A 17,891-nucleotide genomic window follows, 5' to 3' on the forward strand; every position below is an offset into this window, starting at 1 on the left:
GTAGGAAGTGATGAAGCTGCCAGTGCGCACCAGGCTCATGATAAACATAATATTAAGTGCTGTCCAAGATACCAACAGCAATACTTTTCCACCTTTCTCAGCACCCAGCATCTCACGCAAGTTGCAGTGACTATGACATTGATGACTCACGAGCCATGCTCGCCTGCAGACAAAATTTGTGACGACAGTGCAGTGTGCATCAGTAATAATAGAGCTTTATATTTTCAGAATCCTTGAGGGGAAGACAATTTTACAAAGCCATATAATGTGAATCCATTGAGTATGTCCATTAATGAGCTGCACGCACCAGCCCCTACTGCCAAAATTTATTGCTGACATAACGGCATGCAACGGATTAATTATATGCTGTAATACCTCGATAGGTTCAAAATGTTGGCAAGATCATAATGAACTACCAGCTTGCCTTTGAACACCCCTGCAACACCAGTGCTAATGTTGCTCTTAGTTTGCTGGCATTCCCTTTTCATGTTCAAACAAAAACATAAAGGTGGTGGCAGGTATCAATATTTCCCATTTTATTGGGAGTCGGTAGACTCAAAGACTACCAAAACAATGTTGTCACTCAGAAGTACAAACCCTGCACACACACTCCCCATCACATCAAGATCGATACAAGCCACTGGCACACACCACCAGTGATCATACACATTTCGAGTCCCCGATCCACACCCTTTTGTGAAATAAGTGTGATCTCACACTCGGACAGCCTGCGGGACTATCAGATTGCAGGTTTTCTCGCAATTTCCGCACAGATTTTCAGTCAAAACACCACATTTCACCGTGACGTCTCGTCAAAACAAAGTCCCAACGGGGGTTCGTGGTGATGTGGCTCAAAAGGTTGCACTTGCAGAACACATTTTCTCGCTCAAGATTAAGATTTGTGGTACAAAATGTGTGAAATATTTTGTGAAAGATATATCTAAATTACTGCGATGTCTCCCTAATTTCATAATGCCTTGCTAACCCATTAGCCCGTGCAATATTCTGTGCTCCGGTACACAAGGCGCCAGCCGAGCTGTCTCTGAGAAACACGTCACTACAAGAAGAAAATAAAAGCCAGCGGGGGGAAAAAGACAGATTTGCCGGCACGTCTTCTTTTTCATAACTTTCGAGAGAGTGCCCGTTTTTTGGGTGTCATGCTTCTTGCAGACAGTGGTGTTCATTTTATAACATTGACCTGTTGCCTAGAAATACGGAAAAATGACCCGTTCACACGACGAGTGCCGCACAACCCGAAAGTGCTCACGCTTACGTTCGCGATATGCATTCAGCAGCGAAATCTTGCTATAGTCAATCACCTTCCGTGCACTGTGTCATGCGTGCCGCATCATCACTTTTGCGAATGTATCAGAGTCCCCGCTGTTTTGACCATAAGCAGAAAACAGCCTATAGGATGACCGTGATCGCATGGCGCTTCTATGACGTCAGTAATGTTGAGGCAACTTTGAAATAGGTCCCCAATAAATCTTCTCGCACTTTTGCGGGCGTGTAACTCAGGAACCAGAGCGTTTTGGGTCTTAAGAAGGACATGACCGTAAGCTGCATCAAAAGATCCTCAAGATGGGTATTTCAGCTCAAAACACCATACAAATGCTCAAAACACCACACAGCTCAAAACGCCATACATTCCCTTCAAGTCCTCTTGACACTTTTTCATTAGATTTTGTTTCGACTCGACGTTTGGCACATTCCACGGCAAATCAACAAGTGCCTTACACCCTCTTCCTCGGATTTTGATCACATTGGGTCTAGGAGATTGCCATCAGCGCTGAAGTCGCTGGTGACGTTTTTGAATATTTCAGCTGCACCGTTCCGGAGTTATGGCCTTCGGTACTTTCAAGTTACGTGGTTGCAGAGCTACCTTCGATGAAATTGTTCTGCTGGCTTCAGAGATGATTTGGCAAACCTATCCGCTAAAATGCTCATAAACTTCCCCAATATTTGTATGCCATTCCTGAAATCGTCATTGCAAAATATATAATAATTAGGGCATTATAAGCTTTTGCGAGCCATGGGAACCATTTTCCTATGTTTCTATGTGCCATAATCCTGTGATTTTGATCTTTTTCTTATTTGCAAGTGAAATAGCGTAGTTTGGCCTACAAAATTCTAAAATAAAAACTTGGTTAGCTACTTGGAAAGACATCGTCTATGCACCAAAGAATCATACGTAACGCACGCACGGGTCAATATCGGAAGCCCTAATGTTTGTAATCACTAATGTATCCGAAGACTGGGCGCCCGGCGCATTGCCGCAGCCGGTAGCCCCCCCCCCCCCCCATCCTCCTCCTCCCCCCTAATGTGCTGTCGGACCTGGGGTAATTGGAGCAGGAGGGGGCATGGGAGGTGAGTGTGTACTGCGAGAATGGTGTCGTCGTTCGTGGAGCAACTCAGAAGTCCGACAGCGGGCCAGTGATGGGGCACTGAGCCAGTGCCTGTTGTGCGGCAGGAGCGCATGGTTGTATCGACAGTGTCCTGTGGCAATGAAACGCTCAAACAATCCCAGCTGCGCCAATCCGTTTCATAAGCACAAAACGAGAGCAAGGTAAGGTTTGAAGGAAGTATGATATTTTTTCTCTACTTTTACTTATTGTCAGGTCAGACCCGTGACATTTGATCGGTTATGACAGTTTTCTCGCAATCCTTCCGAATGGTCTAGAATTTCACTTTGAAGTGTCCACTCCTGCGGGACACATCTCATTGGACTCCCTGCTCACCACTATCAAAGTGACACCTTTCATTTGCATTGTTTTTTCCAGCGGGTGTATTCTTTAATGTCTGCAGCAAACCAAGGTGTCAAAAGACTTGCGTAGTAAATGTTACGAATGCTTGAAACACTATGTTAAGAGAGAAATATATGCAAACATGAGACGTTTATCCCGCATCCTGATGAATAGCAGCGGCACTCACGAGGTTTGCATGTACTGTCAGCACCAGAACGCGAACCTGATGGCTTGAACTCTACCCTGCGAGATGTCCTTTAAAAGGTCCTTCTGAGTCAGGCCATGGAAGATGTTCATAGGGAATCCTGCATGATGAGGGAGAGAGAGCATTGCCCGCGTTTAGGTTGGTGTGCGATCGTTTTTGATTGATGCAATCAATGCACAAGCAGATGACATTTTCGATTCGGTCAATGAAATCAGGCTCAGCCGGCGGTGAGCACCGACCGCTGTACTTACGCTAAACTTGTGCTACTAATGGACGAGTTTTTGACCAAATTGTCAGATGCCGTGGATGCAGGGCCCAGCACAATGGTAAATTTCACGATGACCATTAAGAATACTGCTCGAGAACTGTGGTCATTTTAAACTTTTCAGAAACCTATATTTTCGTCGTCCAAGAGGAAATTCAGCAGCTTCATAAGGATGCACCATGGTGCACGGTGCAGCCTTTCGTGGTTTATTGAACAGAACTTGGATAATTAACGCATAAAAGTCATTGCGCGCTGTCAGACGTGATAAAACAAACAGTTTTGCGATCCATTCATTTGCACAAAATCTCTCCCCGAAGAGAAAAGCATTGTTTCAAATACTGAAATGGTATATTGCTTTCCAGGTAGATCAGCTGCTCAGTTTAAGAACAGGTTCAATTATTTGAATATTGCTGTCATAAGGAGAGCTTTGGCGTGAGGTGTGACCGGTATCTCGTTACCATGTCCCATGGGAACAACTCCTGCGACGGGGTTGGGGAAACTTGAAAAGGGCTGCTGCCAGTGCCAGCCTACCGCAAGTACATTCGTATCATATTCTCTCTGTTGAGAGGCCATGCCAGTTCTCTAAGGACGGGGCATGACATGTGCAGACGTGCAGATGGTATGTTTCTTCATACCAAAAGGAGAAGTCCATCGGGCAGAGGATGAGCTTAGCATAAGGCTGGATGCGGGCAAGACTGTCAAAGAGACACACAAGGGTTCACAGAGTATTCGGCTTTCATAGTCCGTAAGTTAAATTCAAGTGTTGGAAGGGAAAAACCAGTCGCTTGATTTAAATAATTTTGATGAGTTGGAATTAGAATGAATCACTAGCCCACTGAGTCAACTTCTATGTGCATTCGAGCCACTGTGTCGTTAAGCTTAGTGTTTACTCACAATGTGCTCATCTTCCACCAGCTGTGCAGATAGACGCATGGTAGATACTGCGCCGGTAGCTGACCACGGACGGCGCGAATGAAGCGTAGCCCCTTATTGTGGCATGGTATCCGAACCTTTCGAAGCCGATAACCAGTTGTTTTATCTTAAGATTACGGAAGTGCGAACTACGCTCTTTCACATCCAGATGAGGACAGGTTCAAAATCGCGTAGGAAAAGGGTTCCGCATGCGTTACACACATTCATAATGCCACAATCAATATTTCTCGTGCAATGGTGATTTCAACCACGAATCCGTCCAGACTACACCCATAGTCCGGAAGAGCTTTGCATGCTTTTGGCGTAAATATTTTTACGGTTTTCCTTCATGGTAGTGCAAAAATCGCCGCCGAACGTAGCCTTCAACCACACAACGCAAAAATGCTGGAAGCTGGCAACTCCAAAACCGCTCCATTGGAAGGCCTGAAAATGTCACAGGCGTCGTCAGCGCCGCTGACAACCCATTTGACCTTTTTATCGAGATTAGAAAAATGAGGATATAAAATAGACCCTTCGACCCGCCGATTTGTCGTGCAATGCTCCGTTTTCACCCAGTTAGCCTTCTCGGCCATTTGCGTCCGACTTTTTTCGTTCGACTTTTTCAGTCGGCATTTCCCTTTCTACTTTTTGTCCGGGACACCAGAAAAACGAGAAAAATTACAAAACAAAATGAATTAATCAATATTGTTGGGACCACAATCAGCGACCTGACAGCGGTTTCGGGACGGGCACAGCTTAGCATCGGCTATTTTTGTTTGTCCTTGCCGAGTCGTCTACTTCTGGGGTAAACAATCGGCCGCAGCGGTTCGGAGGGGATGCAGTGTGAGAGGAGATGGGCGAACCGTTGGCCAGACAAGGTGGCTGTTGGGTTTTCATATCGATGGATGTAGGGTTTCGTCCACTGCGTCTTAGACGAGAGATATGTATAGGCGCAATAACACATAGCGCAACCCAAGGAACTATTGTTTCCTGCGGACACCAGCGAACGGATATTCCTGGCTCACTGGTGAGGAGTTCGTGGCTGGCTGAGCTCTGCCTGATGGAAACTGATCAAAACTTAATTGGTGCACAGTAAGTCGATAAGATTTGTAAACGGCTCTAGCCTGCGCAAACCTGTCAAGCCTGTGCATGAAATTCTCATTTGGAAGTAGGAGCTGTGGGGCTGCGCAAACGCCATCATGCGTTACTCAAACGCCAGTCATGTAACGGCATGGAAGGATAATGAACTTACAGTGCAGTAGGATCGGGTGCCATCTATGGGGCGAGCGCGACGTTTCACTCGACGATCCAAGACAGCTTTACTGTGAACTGGTCAGACGTGATCAGCCTGGCCCGCAGGGTCGCAACGAAATTTGGACCAAATGAGAAAGAAAGATTTGCTGCCAGTTGGCCAAACCGGGCCAACCTGACTTGCATGACCGTGCCGGGGCGCCACGGCACGTAAAACCTTTCACAGCCATGTCTGGTAAGGCGGTCGTGAGAAAACTTTTCAATGAGCTGGATCGACTGACTCCAGGTGGTGGGATCAGAGAACAGGCAACAAGCTCCAGTTGCTATGTGCTATGGAAATGATGTAGCTAATTCCAGATTCCTTTATCTTGGGATGTGTTTTAGCGGAATAAATGAGAGCATGCAAGGAGTAAGCAAATCCGCGGTGGCACGGAGTGACGTCATTAAAAAGAAAAGAGTCCCTATGCAGCTCTGTAGTTAAGGCAGCAGTGTGGTTTGATTTAAACTCCAAATAGCCCTTTTTGCACTTTTGCGGGCGTGTAACTCAGGAACCAGATCGTTTTGGGTCTTAAAAAGGAGATGACCGTCAACTGCATCAAAAGGTCCTCAAGATGGCTATTTCAGTTTAAAACGCCATACAAACGTGGAACATTCCCTTTAAGTTGGCGGCGCTCCAGCCCCCCCTCCCCCTCCCCCACCACGCCAGCCCCAAATTGGGTTTCAGCCCCAGCCTTGGAAGGAAAATGGATAAAGTCCGGGTAGACACATATTTTTTGGTGTTTGCAGATAAGTCTAAGCCTGTTTAAGCACTGCGCTCATTGTGAGCTCTGGGTAACGGGTGCTAAGATTGTAGCATTCTACGCTCATCTCGCGTCATTAACCATGCAATGTCACGTCAAAATAGATAAAATTTTTTGTTTACAGTGGTAGGAAGACAATTTTTAACAAATATGCATCCCTTTTTAACTACGATCTGTGCGTTAGGGTCATTCATTCCCAAAAAGTTATCGTTTCCTTGAACAAAGACAGTGTTTTAGTACCCCCGTTGTTAGCCAGTCGTGATCAGCTGTCCGTTATCGCTCGTATTGGCTTACATTGTGGCGGACGGAAAACGCGCTGCGGATGGGGAGTCTGTGGGGCCTCGCCGTCATTTCATTTTGGATTCATGATTCATCACTGAATGAGTGCATGAGTTACTGACATTGATCTGTACTCTTTCAAATTGTTGTTATGTAGGTATAGCATGGCTAAGAAATGCGAACCGGAAAGCTCTGAAAATGAACATGCAACATGCCTATCCGTGGACGTTTTGCAAGATGGGGAAGGCTACATTTTTGTTTCGTACAAGCGTGGCCCGAAACATTTCCAGGGGGTACTTGTGGATGTTAATCGAAGGTGAGAAATGTGTGTTTAAACAGGAAGGAAGCTGCCATGATATGAAAGATGATTCAGCATTTCATCAAACAAACATTGTTTCAAATTTGGAGTGCTTTTAAATTAGGTGTTCTTTGTCCACCTGGTGTTAGTGTCAGGCACCAACTGTATGTTAGTGTATGCCTCTTGGGTGGTAGTGTGCTTTGTCAAAGGACCATGGACTTGTCACCTTTCATTGTACGATGTGACATTCAGCATTTATGTAATGGTTAAAGCATGACAAAGCCCAGTTAATGTTTTTGCTTTCAATGCCACTTTTCATTGTACAATGTCACATTCAGCATTTATGTAATGGTCAGAGCATGACAAGTCCCAGTTACTGCTTTTGCTTTCCATATTAAATTTACCCCTGAAATATGTAGCTAACATGCATTAAAGTGATTACAGCGATAACTTCAATATCCACTTCTCAAAGAGACTTACCTTGCTTGACATTCCAATCCACAAGCTCATATTTTAAATGCAGTGGTATAAGTATACTTAGCATCTTAGCATATTGTATTTATGCATATCTGAATGGAACTTGTGCATTCCAGGCATTTATGTATATGATTTGTTTACTTAAGTTTGCAACAAACATATTGCCTTATGGCTTTCTTTTCTTTTCCATATTTATTCTCCAGCTGTTTTAAGCGAAAGTTATGTGATGATTCTGTGAACTGAGCTTTTAATGTGTGGGTTATACATGCTAGCAATATCACTGAAAGTGGTATTGCTAGCCAATTATATATATATATATATATATATATATATATATATATATATATACACATGCTAGACAACATATTTCACCAATTGCACTAGGCCTGCCATCTTGGCTTAGCGCATTGGCATTGCATCCATTCTCTTGATTGTTAAAGTGTCTATGTGTTCTCTCATGTGTTTAAGAATTGTGTTTCTCCATCTCATGTGTTTAAGAACTGGACTGATGATAAAAAAATGCAAGCTTGATGTTTCATTTGCAGACCTGCTTTACTGCATGTGATGCATGGTGGCCAACTTTTTACCATGTCACCATGAAAATTAATATGTATGAGCTCCTTATGCTATCAAGATTTGCCCTTTAAAGTTTTCAACCAGAGACAGATTTTCATTTGACTCTTACTATCTACAAATTGTATCTTACTTTACAGCCATCCCTGTTCATTACAACTCGACCTGCAGTTTCTTGAACCAAATATCTACTTTCTGAAAAAACAGGATCAAATGATAAATGCCATTTAGTTCACTGTTTAAAGCTGGTTCAAGAAACTACCCTTTTGAACAATGTCTTGAACAGTTTTCACTCAGGTATGCTAATTCCAACCCCCATGTTCCCTTTGGGGGTCATCCAAAGCAAGAGAGCTTGTTTGAAAGTGCATAGGTGGTTGGTCAGAATTGTGTTTGTCATGGCCTGTCTGGCCATCTGTAGCCAAAACCTGGGATCTTTTGAAAGCTTCTGGCCTCAGTTTGTTTATTAGTTTATCTATCTAGGCTGATGTTGAGCCAACTTGATTCAAAAGATGCATTTTTTTTCAAGGAGAGAAGCTAATATTTTAGTGCTGAACAAGCTATTAACAAACATCAATACTCATTTCCTTTATTAGTCCATCCTCTGGGAAACGAAAACATTCTCTTGCTGTTTTAAAACTGTAGCTGTCTTTTGTTTAAAGGTCCTGCATCCTTTGTCTATAGAATTCCTCACTTACCCATGCCACAGTTCTGCAAACAAGGGCTTCTTTTTCTTCATCAGTGTAATATGTTAGCAATAGATTTGGATTGAGGGGATGTGCAATAAAGAATCATGATTTAACACATGATCTGCTGACATAGCTGGTGACTTCCCCAGTTGCCTCCCATGTTTCCGAAAATGAGTGTGAGAGCACTTTTTCATATCCCTTACCAAGCAAATTTACACCCTAATGGTTTATGTGGAGCCCATCCCATTGTAAAATACTTTTTTCCCAGAACCTAACCTACAGTGTCATGTTGCTTAACCCATGAGCAGAATGCCATACCCCTTTACCAGCTATACCAGCCCTACACCCCTATACTGGCTTTGCTTCAGCTGCAGAGGCTTCGCCCTTGTAGGCTTTGAAGGCATCCTCACTTCTTGTCCCCTGATATCATTTACCTCTTCTGTAGTGAACACTTTCCTGTCTGACAACCTAACATAAACTAACACCATGTCAGCAATTACACTTACAAATGTCAATCCTATTAACATTACATTAATATGCAAAATAAGGCACAAATTTGTCAAAAAAATGTATCCATGAAAGCAGTTTATGATCAAAAATATCTAAAAATATGTGCTGCTGCACTACTATCTAAATATATAGCTCTTCCCACTGCATCTGTAACAAAGGCATTATTGCTTTATGCAGCAACACAGCAAACTAATGTATAAAAGAGAAGTATAATGGACAGGTATGTTGGCACAAATTTACCATCAGGTATATGTATAGGGTGACAGGTATATGTGTAAGACTTGCAACTACACTCAACCCTGCAATCCATATAAAATCACAGACAATTTGTGGAAGTCAAGGCGACCTGCACTCCTGCAGGGAGTGGGGTCTGCGATAAACAACGGAGTTTGCGATCCTGTGCGAGCTACGGGGCTCAACACGACCCAGGGTTTGAGAAGTCTTAACATGGCCATGGTGTTTCCTGGTTATTCTAATTCAGAGGTTTTCAGAATTCTTCCGTTCCGACAACTCGTCCTCATCACTTAAAGATAATACTGAAATCATTGGGTAGGACGTCCTTCGCTATAGGGCATCGCAAGGCTTGACCCATGCCAGTTTGTTTTCGGTCGCGACGCATAATTGGACACGGCCTTTTAGCGTAAGAACCCATACGATCGGCTCCAAAATGACATGTGAAGACTGCCATGCGAGTGGCAGTCCAAGCTTTCCTCGCTGCTCGCTTCGAAAATTACCAGCATGTCCGCATCCGGTAGTTAAGCTTTGTGAACGAGGGAAGGGAGGGGGGAGATCCAGTATAGAACACGTGAAAATCCCGATGGCCTAGCTCCGAATGTAGCGTTATTGCACAAAAATCAAGCTTTTGAATAACATTGGTTTAATCGTCGTTCATGGGATGCCTCGGTGTCTCTGGACTCGTCAGACGCGGGTGCTTCGGGGTTGGCCTGGCGTTACCGGAACTTCTCTGACGGAGCAGCGTGACCAGTCCCGCTCTCACGGCGGCCGAGTGTCCCTGCCGTACTGGAAAGAAGCGCCGCGTCGCACGCTCGTTACCGTACAGCGCTGCACCATGCACGGCCGTCCCCACGGTCCGTTCCGGCTGGGACCAAGCACTTCCCAGGTCCAAACACAGTCCAGGTCCAAACGCGGTCCAGGTCCAAGCATGGTCCATCTTCAATCACTGGCCAGGTCAAAGTACGGTCGGGGTCAAAGCACGGTCCTAGTCAAAGCACGGCCCAGGCCCAAACACAAACACGCTGAAAACGAGCCTGCAACAGATTTGTGCTACCGTGAAGCCATTTTTAAATGGAATGTGAAATTTTCGGAATATGTTTGTTATTTCGTTTTTGCCTGAAGTTTTCTTGTCGCTGTGAAGTTTCGGCCTCAGCAAGGTGCTATGGAAGGGGAGGATAGCAATGCAGCCTTGTGGTGAGCAATAGTCAGCTGGGTCAGTCAGCGTTTTGGGTCTTAAAAAGGAGATGACCGTCAACTGCATCAAAAGGTCCTCAAGATGGCTATTTCAGTTTAAAACGCCATACAAACGTGGAACATTCCCTTTAAGTTGGCGGCGCTCCAGCCCCCCCTCCCCCTCCCCCACCACGCCAGCCCCAAATTGGGTTTCAGCCCCAGCCTTGGAAGGAAAATGGATAAAGTCCGGGTAGACACATAGTCCTCACACAAGTCCTCCTCGGGTAGACACAAGTCCTCCTCGGTAAATCCCGGGTGTGCTCTGGTAGACTGGTTGGTCAGTGCTTTGGACCGTCACTTGTTGTGAATGACCGCATGTATGATAATGAAACATCTGTCACGTCGTACTTGCTGAACATTTTCAATAAAAGCGACATCTAATTAGATAGATGTGTGGTAAAATACGGAGCGACCGTTGCGGTCCAGCGACCGTTAGTGACCGTTACGGTTCAGCGGGGCGACCGTAGCTACTTGAGCCACACGGGTGAGTAGCCACACGGGTGAAAGAAAGATTCTCGACGTCTGTGGATCACAGTGTATGAGTTTTGTGCTGAAAATCAGCACTTTAACGTGAAGTTACGGCCTGATCGCACGTCTAATTGGTGCAAGATCAAAGGCCAGAAACTGCGCCGAATTTTTTGCGCGTCTGAATTGTTACAGCAGATCTATTTTACGCCAGTGTTCCTGTAGGAGTTTGAAGTGGCAAGTGTGTTGTCATATTGGTATGCGGACTGTTGATATGTAAGGAAGCACTGCTCACTCAAACATCCGGGAAATGTATCGCTTGGGTTAGGTGTCATGTAACGACAAACTCGTAAGCCTTGGTTGTCTGACTAGCTGTGACAGCGGTGCTCATGCCATTCTGGGGCGTGCTACACGGCGTCCCCCGCCGCGCGCGCAACAGGAAAACGCCTGGCTCAAACTTTTGGGGGATTGTTACCGGTAGAGTGTTGCACGGACAGAAATGTCTTAAAAATCCGAAACCTGTTTTAAGGGTGTTCGAAATGTTCTGTCGACGCCTTTAAGCTTGTCGTCGGCTGTGTGATGGTCGGCTGGTGTGCCGCCATTCTCGGCGTGGGAGGTCGCCAGGTGACTGCGTGCGTTCAGACTCGTCTGATGGTCCGCACCTGCTCTGTTTCAGCGGGCTTCCCTGCGGGGTGAAGCCGCCCTCCTGGTACAACGTGGAGCGGCCGGGCTCCAGCGCCCAGGCCGCCGATGACCCCTATCACACCATCAGCACGCGCATGACGTACTTCCAGTCGACCTGTGATCTGAGCGCTGCGCGCCGCGCGGGCGAGCCGGCGGCGGCCGGCTCGCCCGCTCTGCACAAGGCAGGGCCGCTGCCTGCTCCGGCGCGCCGCCACCACCACCGGGCCGGCCGCACCACAGTCCGCTTGCGGCCGCGCCAGGTGCTCTGCTCCAACTGCAAGAGCATCTGCACAGAAAGCCTGCAGAGCGTGCAGCCACAGGGCCGGCGGCGCCGCGATGGCGACGAAAACGTGGACCCGGCGGCGGAGCGGCCGGTCGCCGTCCAGCCGCTCAAGCTGCCGCGCATCCCCATCGTGCGGCTGAGCGCCCAGCAGCTGCGCGGCTCGTGCCCGGACGACGACGGCGGCGGCAGCGGCTCCAGCGGCTCCTCATCGTCCTCCTCGTCCTCGTCGTCGTTGTCGGCGTCGTCGTCACCGCCGCCGCCGCTGCCGCCGCCGCCGTCATCGTCGCCGCCGCTGCCGCTGTCGCCGCCCCCGCCGGTCGCCAAGCTGACAGTCAGTCCCATCAAGATAGTGGGCAACAACGTGAAGAAGTGCGCCGCGCCGCCACCGGCCGGCACCAAGCCCAAGCTGCAGAAGATCAAGATCAGCTGCGGCGCGATCGTGCCGTCGCCGGCGGCGCCCGCCGAGCCGGCCGGCGACGAGCGGCCGCCGACGGACCGGCGCACCGGGCTGCGCAAGCGGCGCCTGGCCGCCGGCTCGATGGAGGACCTCTGGGACGAGTCGGTGCTGGTGGACGGCCACGGCGCCGCCGCCGGCGAGCCGGACGCCGCGCTGACGCCCGTGCTCAAGATTTCGTTCGGCGGCCGTGGCGGCGCCGGCACCGTGCTTAAGATCCCGGCCAAGTATAAGGTGCAGGCGACAACGGCGGCCGGCGACTCGGAGCCCGAGCGGGGCGCGCTGCTGCCTGTCCGACCCACGGCCAGCGCCAAGGCGGCGCGCCGCGCGCTCAAGAAGGCTCGCAAGGACGTGCAGCGCAAGCTGGTGGGCTCGCCGCGAGCCTCGCCCGCCTACCCATGGGGTGCGCGCTCGCCGGCCTGTCCGCGCCTCTCGCCCAGCTACCCGCAGATGTCGCCGGCGTACTACCGCGTAGCCGGCGGCTCGCTGACGCTCTCGCCGGCGCACCAGAGCTCGCAGGCGCCCGGCCCGCTGCGCAAGAAGCGCCACAAACACAAGCTGAAGCACAAGCGCCGCCGGCGCGACGAGCGACGTTCCAGCGACGACGGGCCGCCGTCTGCGTCCGAGGTGCGTGGCGGCGCGGAGGCCGTCGGACTTCGCCCGTCTGGTAAAAACGGAGTCGTGCCTGGGGAATGGCTCCGTGGCCGGCCGCCTGGACTCTCTTGCGTGTATGATCGAGGTGATCAGGGGCACTTAAATGCACGGTACCGGCTCTCCTCGCTGAGTGCTTCGTCGTATCTTTTCGTATCTGAGCGTCGTGACACAAATCGCTAACGAAGTGAAATGTTCGATTCGTGCAAATGAAAGCGAGGCCACATTTTTCGGCGTGCAACTCTTGCACCACATTCAGGTAATTACCCGGTTAGGAAATGTGGGTGACCTTAAGCTTACCTTGAGTTGCAAAGCCCTGCTGTCATGGCTTGAACATGATGACAGACTTAACATCGCGCCGCATTAGGCGCTTATTGGCCGGTGATGGGATGTGGTTATGCACATCTGTTCGGCAAGTGGCGTAGAGAGAAGATGGACTGCCACCGACTTCTCCATCCGCCGCTGTGCTGGGCGTCCTGACCCGCCGCGCCGTCCTCAGGTGGAGATGAAGGAGCGCTGTCTCTCACAGAAGCTGTCCATCTCGCTGCGTCGGGTGCGCGCCAGCGAGTACGCGGCCGACGGCGGGCCGCCGCCGCCGCCGGCGCCGCAGGTGCCGCCATTCCCGGAGGCGAGCCCGCCGGAGCCGGCCGCCGGCTCGGCCGCCTTCTGCGCGCTGCACGACGGCCGCCTGCTCCGACTGCACGACGTTGTCTGGGGCAAGATTCACGGCTTCCCCTGGTGGCCGGGCAAGGTCAGTGTGTAGCCAGAGTCAGGTCAGTCAGCGTGGTCAGATCAGCCGCCAGGCGCTCTCCGGCTGCCGTGCCTGGCGTTGGGGCGCGCGGTGGTGGGCGTCACCGGACGCAGGGGCGAGGTGGGGTCGGGGGCGGCGGCAGCGGCGGGGACGGTGTGTGGGCGTGTTGCCGAGCGGCGCGTGATCGATAGTGGGCGTCACCGGACGTAGGGCGCGGGGTCGGGTCGGGGGCGGTGGCAGCGTCGGCGACGGTGTGTGGGCGTGTCGCCGAGCGGCGCGTGATCGGCGCACTGCCGCGCCCCGCTCGACCGCAGTCACGTGGACGCTGCCGCCGGCGAGCGCAGAGGCGGGGCGCACGGGCCGGGGACGTGTCCGAGGCTGACGCCGTCTGCGCCGTTGCTCCCAGGTGATGTGCATCAACGACGCGTCGCCGGCATACCAAGAGGCGTACGTCTCCTGGTATGGATCGACCACCTCCTCGCTAATGCCGTGCAGTCAACTGCTGCCATTCCTAGATACTTACGAGGTAGGTGGGGTGCCGCAGAGCGTGTCGGCTCTCAGCTGTGAGAACGCTCGGCTTGCCAGCGGGAACGTGCGTTATTTATGGCCCGAGCGGTCGGCGGTCCGTTACGGCTGACTGTGTTTCAAGTGCTCCGCCAGCATTGGGCGTGAGAGTTTGCGTTGTTCGTGGGCATTGCTGTAACGGACGGTGTGCAACAATCGCCAGATGACGAAAGGTAGGTAAGCACCCTTCATGTATCCCTGGCCCAGATAGCCTGTGCGGCGTATGCTCTCGAAAACCTGTTTGACCTGTGACCCGCCGGTGCGCTATGGTAATCCGCTCGGCCTTCCTGTTATCTGGAATTAACTTCGAACTTTTTTAAGCAGGCCCATCGAACATCGTGTACTCAATGTGTAGTTATTAGCTTGAACACATTGTTCAAAGGAATGCGTCGATGCCAGCTCAGGTAAAAGAGGTATGACGTCATAAGGAGGGCATGCGCTTTTAGAGGTAGGAAGTTATATCCCTTGTTGTGGTGTAATGCATCGTCTGCTTTGCTTTATGACAGTCGGAGTGAGTTGTCATGCCTCACGAGGCTACAATAGGCCACAAGCGATGCGTATGTCAGGACGTCCTGGTAAGTGACGAAGCGAGGTGAAAGTCAGGCACTGTTCATGCGGATAATCGGGAAACGATCTTACAAAATATTGATCGTTAGCAGATCATCATAAGACAACAGGTCATCCGACTTCGAAAACAGGAGAATTGGGGTTGTACTGCTTGTGAAAGCTGAGTGCTGACCCGAAACACAACTCTGACAACGCGTGGACATTGGCACGGAAAGTAGGCCTGCGTCCATTGTCTATGGCGCTTTTGCTGCATTGTGCGCCTTGTTGTCTTGTGGGTTGTTGGCGCTCATTTCATGCACCCGTGGTTGTGGCTGACAGTCTGGTTTAAGAGTACAGCATAACTAAGACGCGGAAGATTTTGCTCTCGTATGGAGCCAGTTTGAGCGCTACCGTGTGGCGATTGCGGCTACCAGGCCCTCAAAATGGCCAGACGACTTTGAAAAATTGGGTGTTGTTTTAGTGAACTGTTATCATCAGTCAGTTAGCAAATGTCACTGCAATGTTCCTGAGTCGAGTGTAACCCTGGAAGGACGAGACAAACATATCGACAGGTGCGATCTGCTTCCTAGCTTTGAAGACCTAGGAACAGACGAGAGTAAGAAATATCTGATGGCGGGGAAATGTGTAAAGAAATGGAACAATATAGAATGGGCCTATGAACTGTATCTCATATCCTGTCAAATGGGCAGCGGCTATTTTTATATATAATTTATTTTATGTTATTTATTATTTTTCAATTTATTATGTATTCTATAATTTATTATATAGATATAATAAATTAATATAATTACATACAATCTTCGCCGGTGTTCGCCGGAGCGAGAGCGTCCCCTGTTTTGTTCCTGGCCGTGAAACGTTAGTACGAGCCACGTGAGCCGCACAATCTAAGCTGTCTGCTCTGCTTATGAATAATGGATGACGCCCCTTTCTGTGTGTCGTCTTGGCCTTCTGCCGGGAAACCACGCGCCTTGCTGAACGTAGCAAGTGATTTTTGGTTATGCCAGTGCTCTTTAACCTCCGCCATTAAAAGACGTCCCCTGCCTGGTGTCAAACGATGCCTATGGTTTATCATGCCTCTGAGAGATCACGTGATCAGTAGACATGATCAAGGGGAGGTCAGTGAACTCTAAAGTCACTGAACTTTCATTGGGACAACGATTATGTCCTTGCCGGTTGTTTTGTTCCAAAAAGGGTAGGAAATCCGAAACTCATTGTATCCCGTTGCCTATGACATATCGTACATGGTGTACATGATGTATTACACCGACCTGCGACATCCGTATGTTAGATACATCGATAAAACTACGAAATATCAACTCAGACAGGACCTGGATCACTAACATCCATTTACCATCGTAACGAGCAGTTGCCGCTTGCGCAGGTAATGCTATCTCACAACGAAGCGCCAACGCTCACGCCGGCAGTCGAAATCTCCGTATTTGGTGGCGTGGATGTGAAGCTGTATGTTCGAGTGCTGGATCGCCTTCAAGGAGCCTGGCTCTATTTCACCGTCATCTTCATGTTTGATGCCCTAAAAAAAACTGATAAAGAATATCCAGATGTTCTCGTTCGATTTGTTCAGTAGATAGTGCTGCTCCTTTTGCCTCGGGTGTTTACCGAGCTTCCCTGTGTCAGAGAGTTCCTGTTTTTGTTCGCTTTTATTTGTCTTCACAAGCTTTTCAGGTTTGAAGTTTCTTTCATTTGTTAGCAGAAAATAACTCAAACATGGCCCACAGAAAGGCGATATCCTGGTCATGTTAGAAAGGCAGGCAGTGACTCGTCAAAATACCGGCTGGACTTAACCGCCGTTATATCGGCATCTTGTTCGTGGAAAACAATTAATCCTCAAGCCTTGCGATGGCCGTTCAGGGCACTCAGTCGTCTCTTGTATTCACACACGACAGGCTGCGTCGCTGTTCACACCCCACCCTAACCCCCACTCGCCTGCGACCCCAGCCCATGCAGCCCAGCAGGGCACGTGACCGGGGCGCGTTTGCCCGTGTTTTCAGAGCCGGGTCAACCGGAAGCGACGCGGTCCGTACCGGGAGGCGATCCGGCAGGCGACGCTGGAGGCGCAGAGGGCGCGACCGCCGCCGCCGCCGCCGCAGCCGCTGGCGCTGGCCGGCTCGCCGCGCGAGGTGGACGTGGCCTCCTAGAGCGTCGGCCGGCGACCGGACGGGCGCCGCCACCTAGCCGCACGTTGCCAAAGACGAGTGGCGCCGACTGCCGGGCTGCTGAGGGAGTGTGTCTTGGCGCTGCGCAGGGCTGGCGGCACTGTGATGCTGACGACGCGCGCAGCGCCCCGGAGCTGCTGACGGGTCGGGCCGCCGCCGCCGCCGCCGCTGCCGCTGGCCGCCGCTGGCCGCGCGCCTCGGGCGGCCTCTAGTCCCGACTGGCCCCGCTCAGGGCGCCTCATTCCGCCGTCAGATGCCCACGCTTCGCCCGGCCGCTTGGGCCCCTGTTGTGTTTGCCATCGTATCTGTGTTGTCTGTCGGACCGTTGGCGCGCTCGGACGGCCGGCAGTCGCTGGAGACGAAGGCGGGGGCTGGGTACGTTCGCTCCTGCCAGCAGCAGGCTGCCACTCAGCTAAGCTGTGCAGTTGGAGCAGACCGTGCTTGGATGCAATTATGTGGCTACTGGGTCGTGCACGAATACATTTATATCCAGGTCCATATGGAACCAAGCGCAAGGGATGCCAGCGTTTAGATTTCACATAGTCATAGGCGTAGGAACGTTTCAAAAAATGAGGGGGGGGGGGAAGCTCAGGGCGTCATTTAGGAACTTTTCTGGGAAGCATGCCCGATGGCCGGGGGGGGGGGGGGGGGTTAAAGATGGAGGCTGTTAGCACTATTTATCCAAATGTCATGGCCGCTATGCATGGCATATGCATCTGACTGTTTCTCGATGGTTCACAATCCTGCGTATTCGAATCATTTATGTCATTTAGCAAAGAAGGCTATCCAGCTTCCCAGGATTATTCGTTTATTTCAACATAGTCTTTCCTG

The 17,891-nt window shown here is 50.2% G+C and overlaps 1 protein-coding gene across 1 annotated transcript; it reads left to right on the plus strand.

Moving 5' to 3' along the window:
- The first annotated feature begins 12,168 nt into the window (after positions 1-12,168).
- Positions 12,169-17,566, plus strand: LOC119099058 (PWWP domain-containing protein 2B). The gene is made up of 4 exons (XM_037222109.1): positions 12,169-12,980; positions 13,504-13,755; positions 14,162-14,281; positions 16,896-17,566. Exons 1-4 carry the CDS (start codon positions 12,438-12,440, stop codon positions 17,040-17,042), a joined length of 1,062 nt encoding a protein of 353 aa, XP_037078004.1. The 5' UTR covers positions 12,169-12,437; the 3' UTR covers positions 17,043-17,566.
- The last annotated feature ends 325 nt before the right edge of the window (positions 17,567-17,891 follow it).

The sequence above is a fragment of the Pollicipes pollicipes genome, unplaced genomic scaffold, assembly GCF_011947565.3.
Source record: "Pollicipes pollicipes isolate AB1234 unplaced genomic scaffold, Ppol_2.1 Scaffold_4740;HRSCAF=5597_pilon_pilon_pilon, whole genome shotgun sequence".
Classification (NCBI taxonomy): Eukaryota; Metazoa; Arthropoda; class Thecostraca; order Pollicipedomorpha; family Pollicipedidae; genus Pollicipes; species Pollicipes pollicipes.

What these genes read in the sequence shown, in the direction of transcription:
- LOC119099058 (XM_037222109.1), top strand. Translation starts at nt 12,438, where the DNA reads ATGGAGGACCTCTGGGACGAGTCGGTGCTGGTGGACGGCCACGGCGCC. An exon ending in GGCCGCCGTCTGCGTCCGAG is followed by an intron (nt 12,981 to 13,503) that starts GTGCGTGGCGGC and finishes CGCCGTCCTCAG; the next exon opens with GTGGAGATGAAGGAGCGCTG. An exon ending in TCCCCTGGTGGCCGGGCAAG is followed by an intron (nt 13,756 to 14,161) that starts GTCAGTGTGTAG and finishes CGTTGCTCCCAG; the next exon opens with GTGATGTGCATCAACGACGC.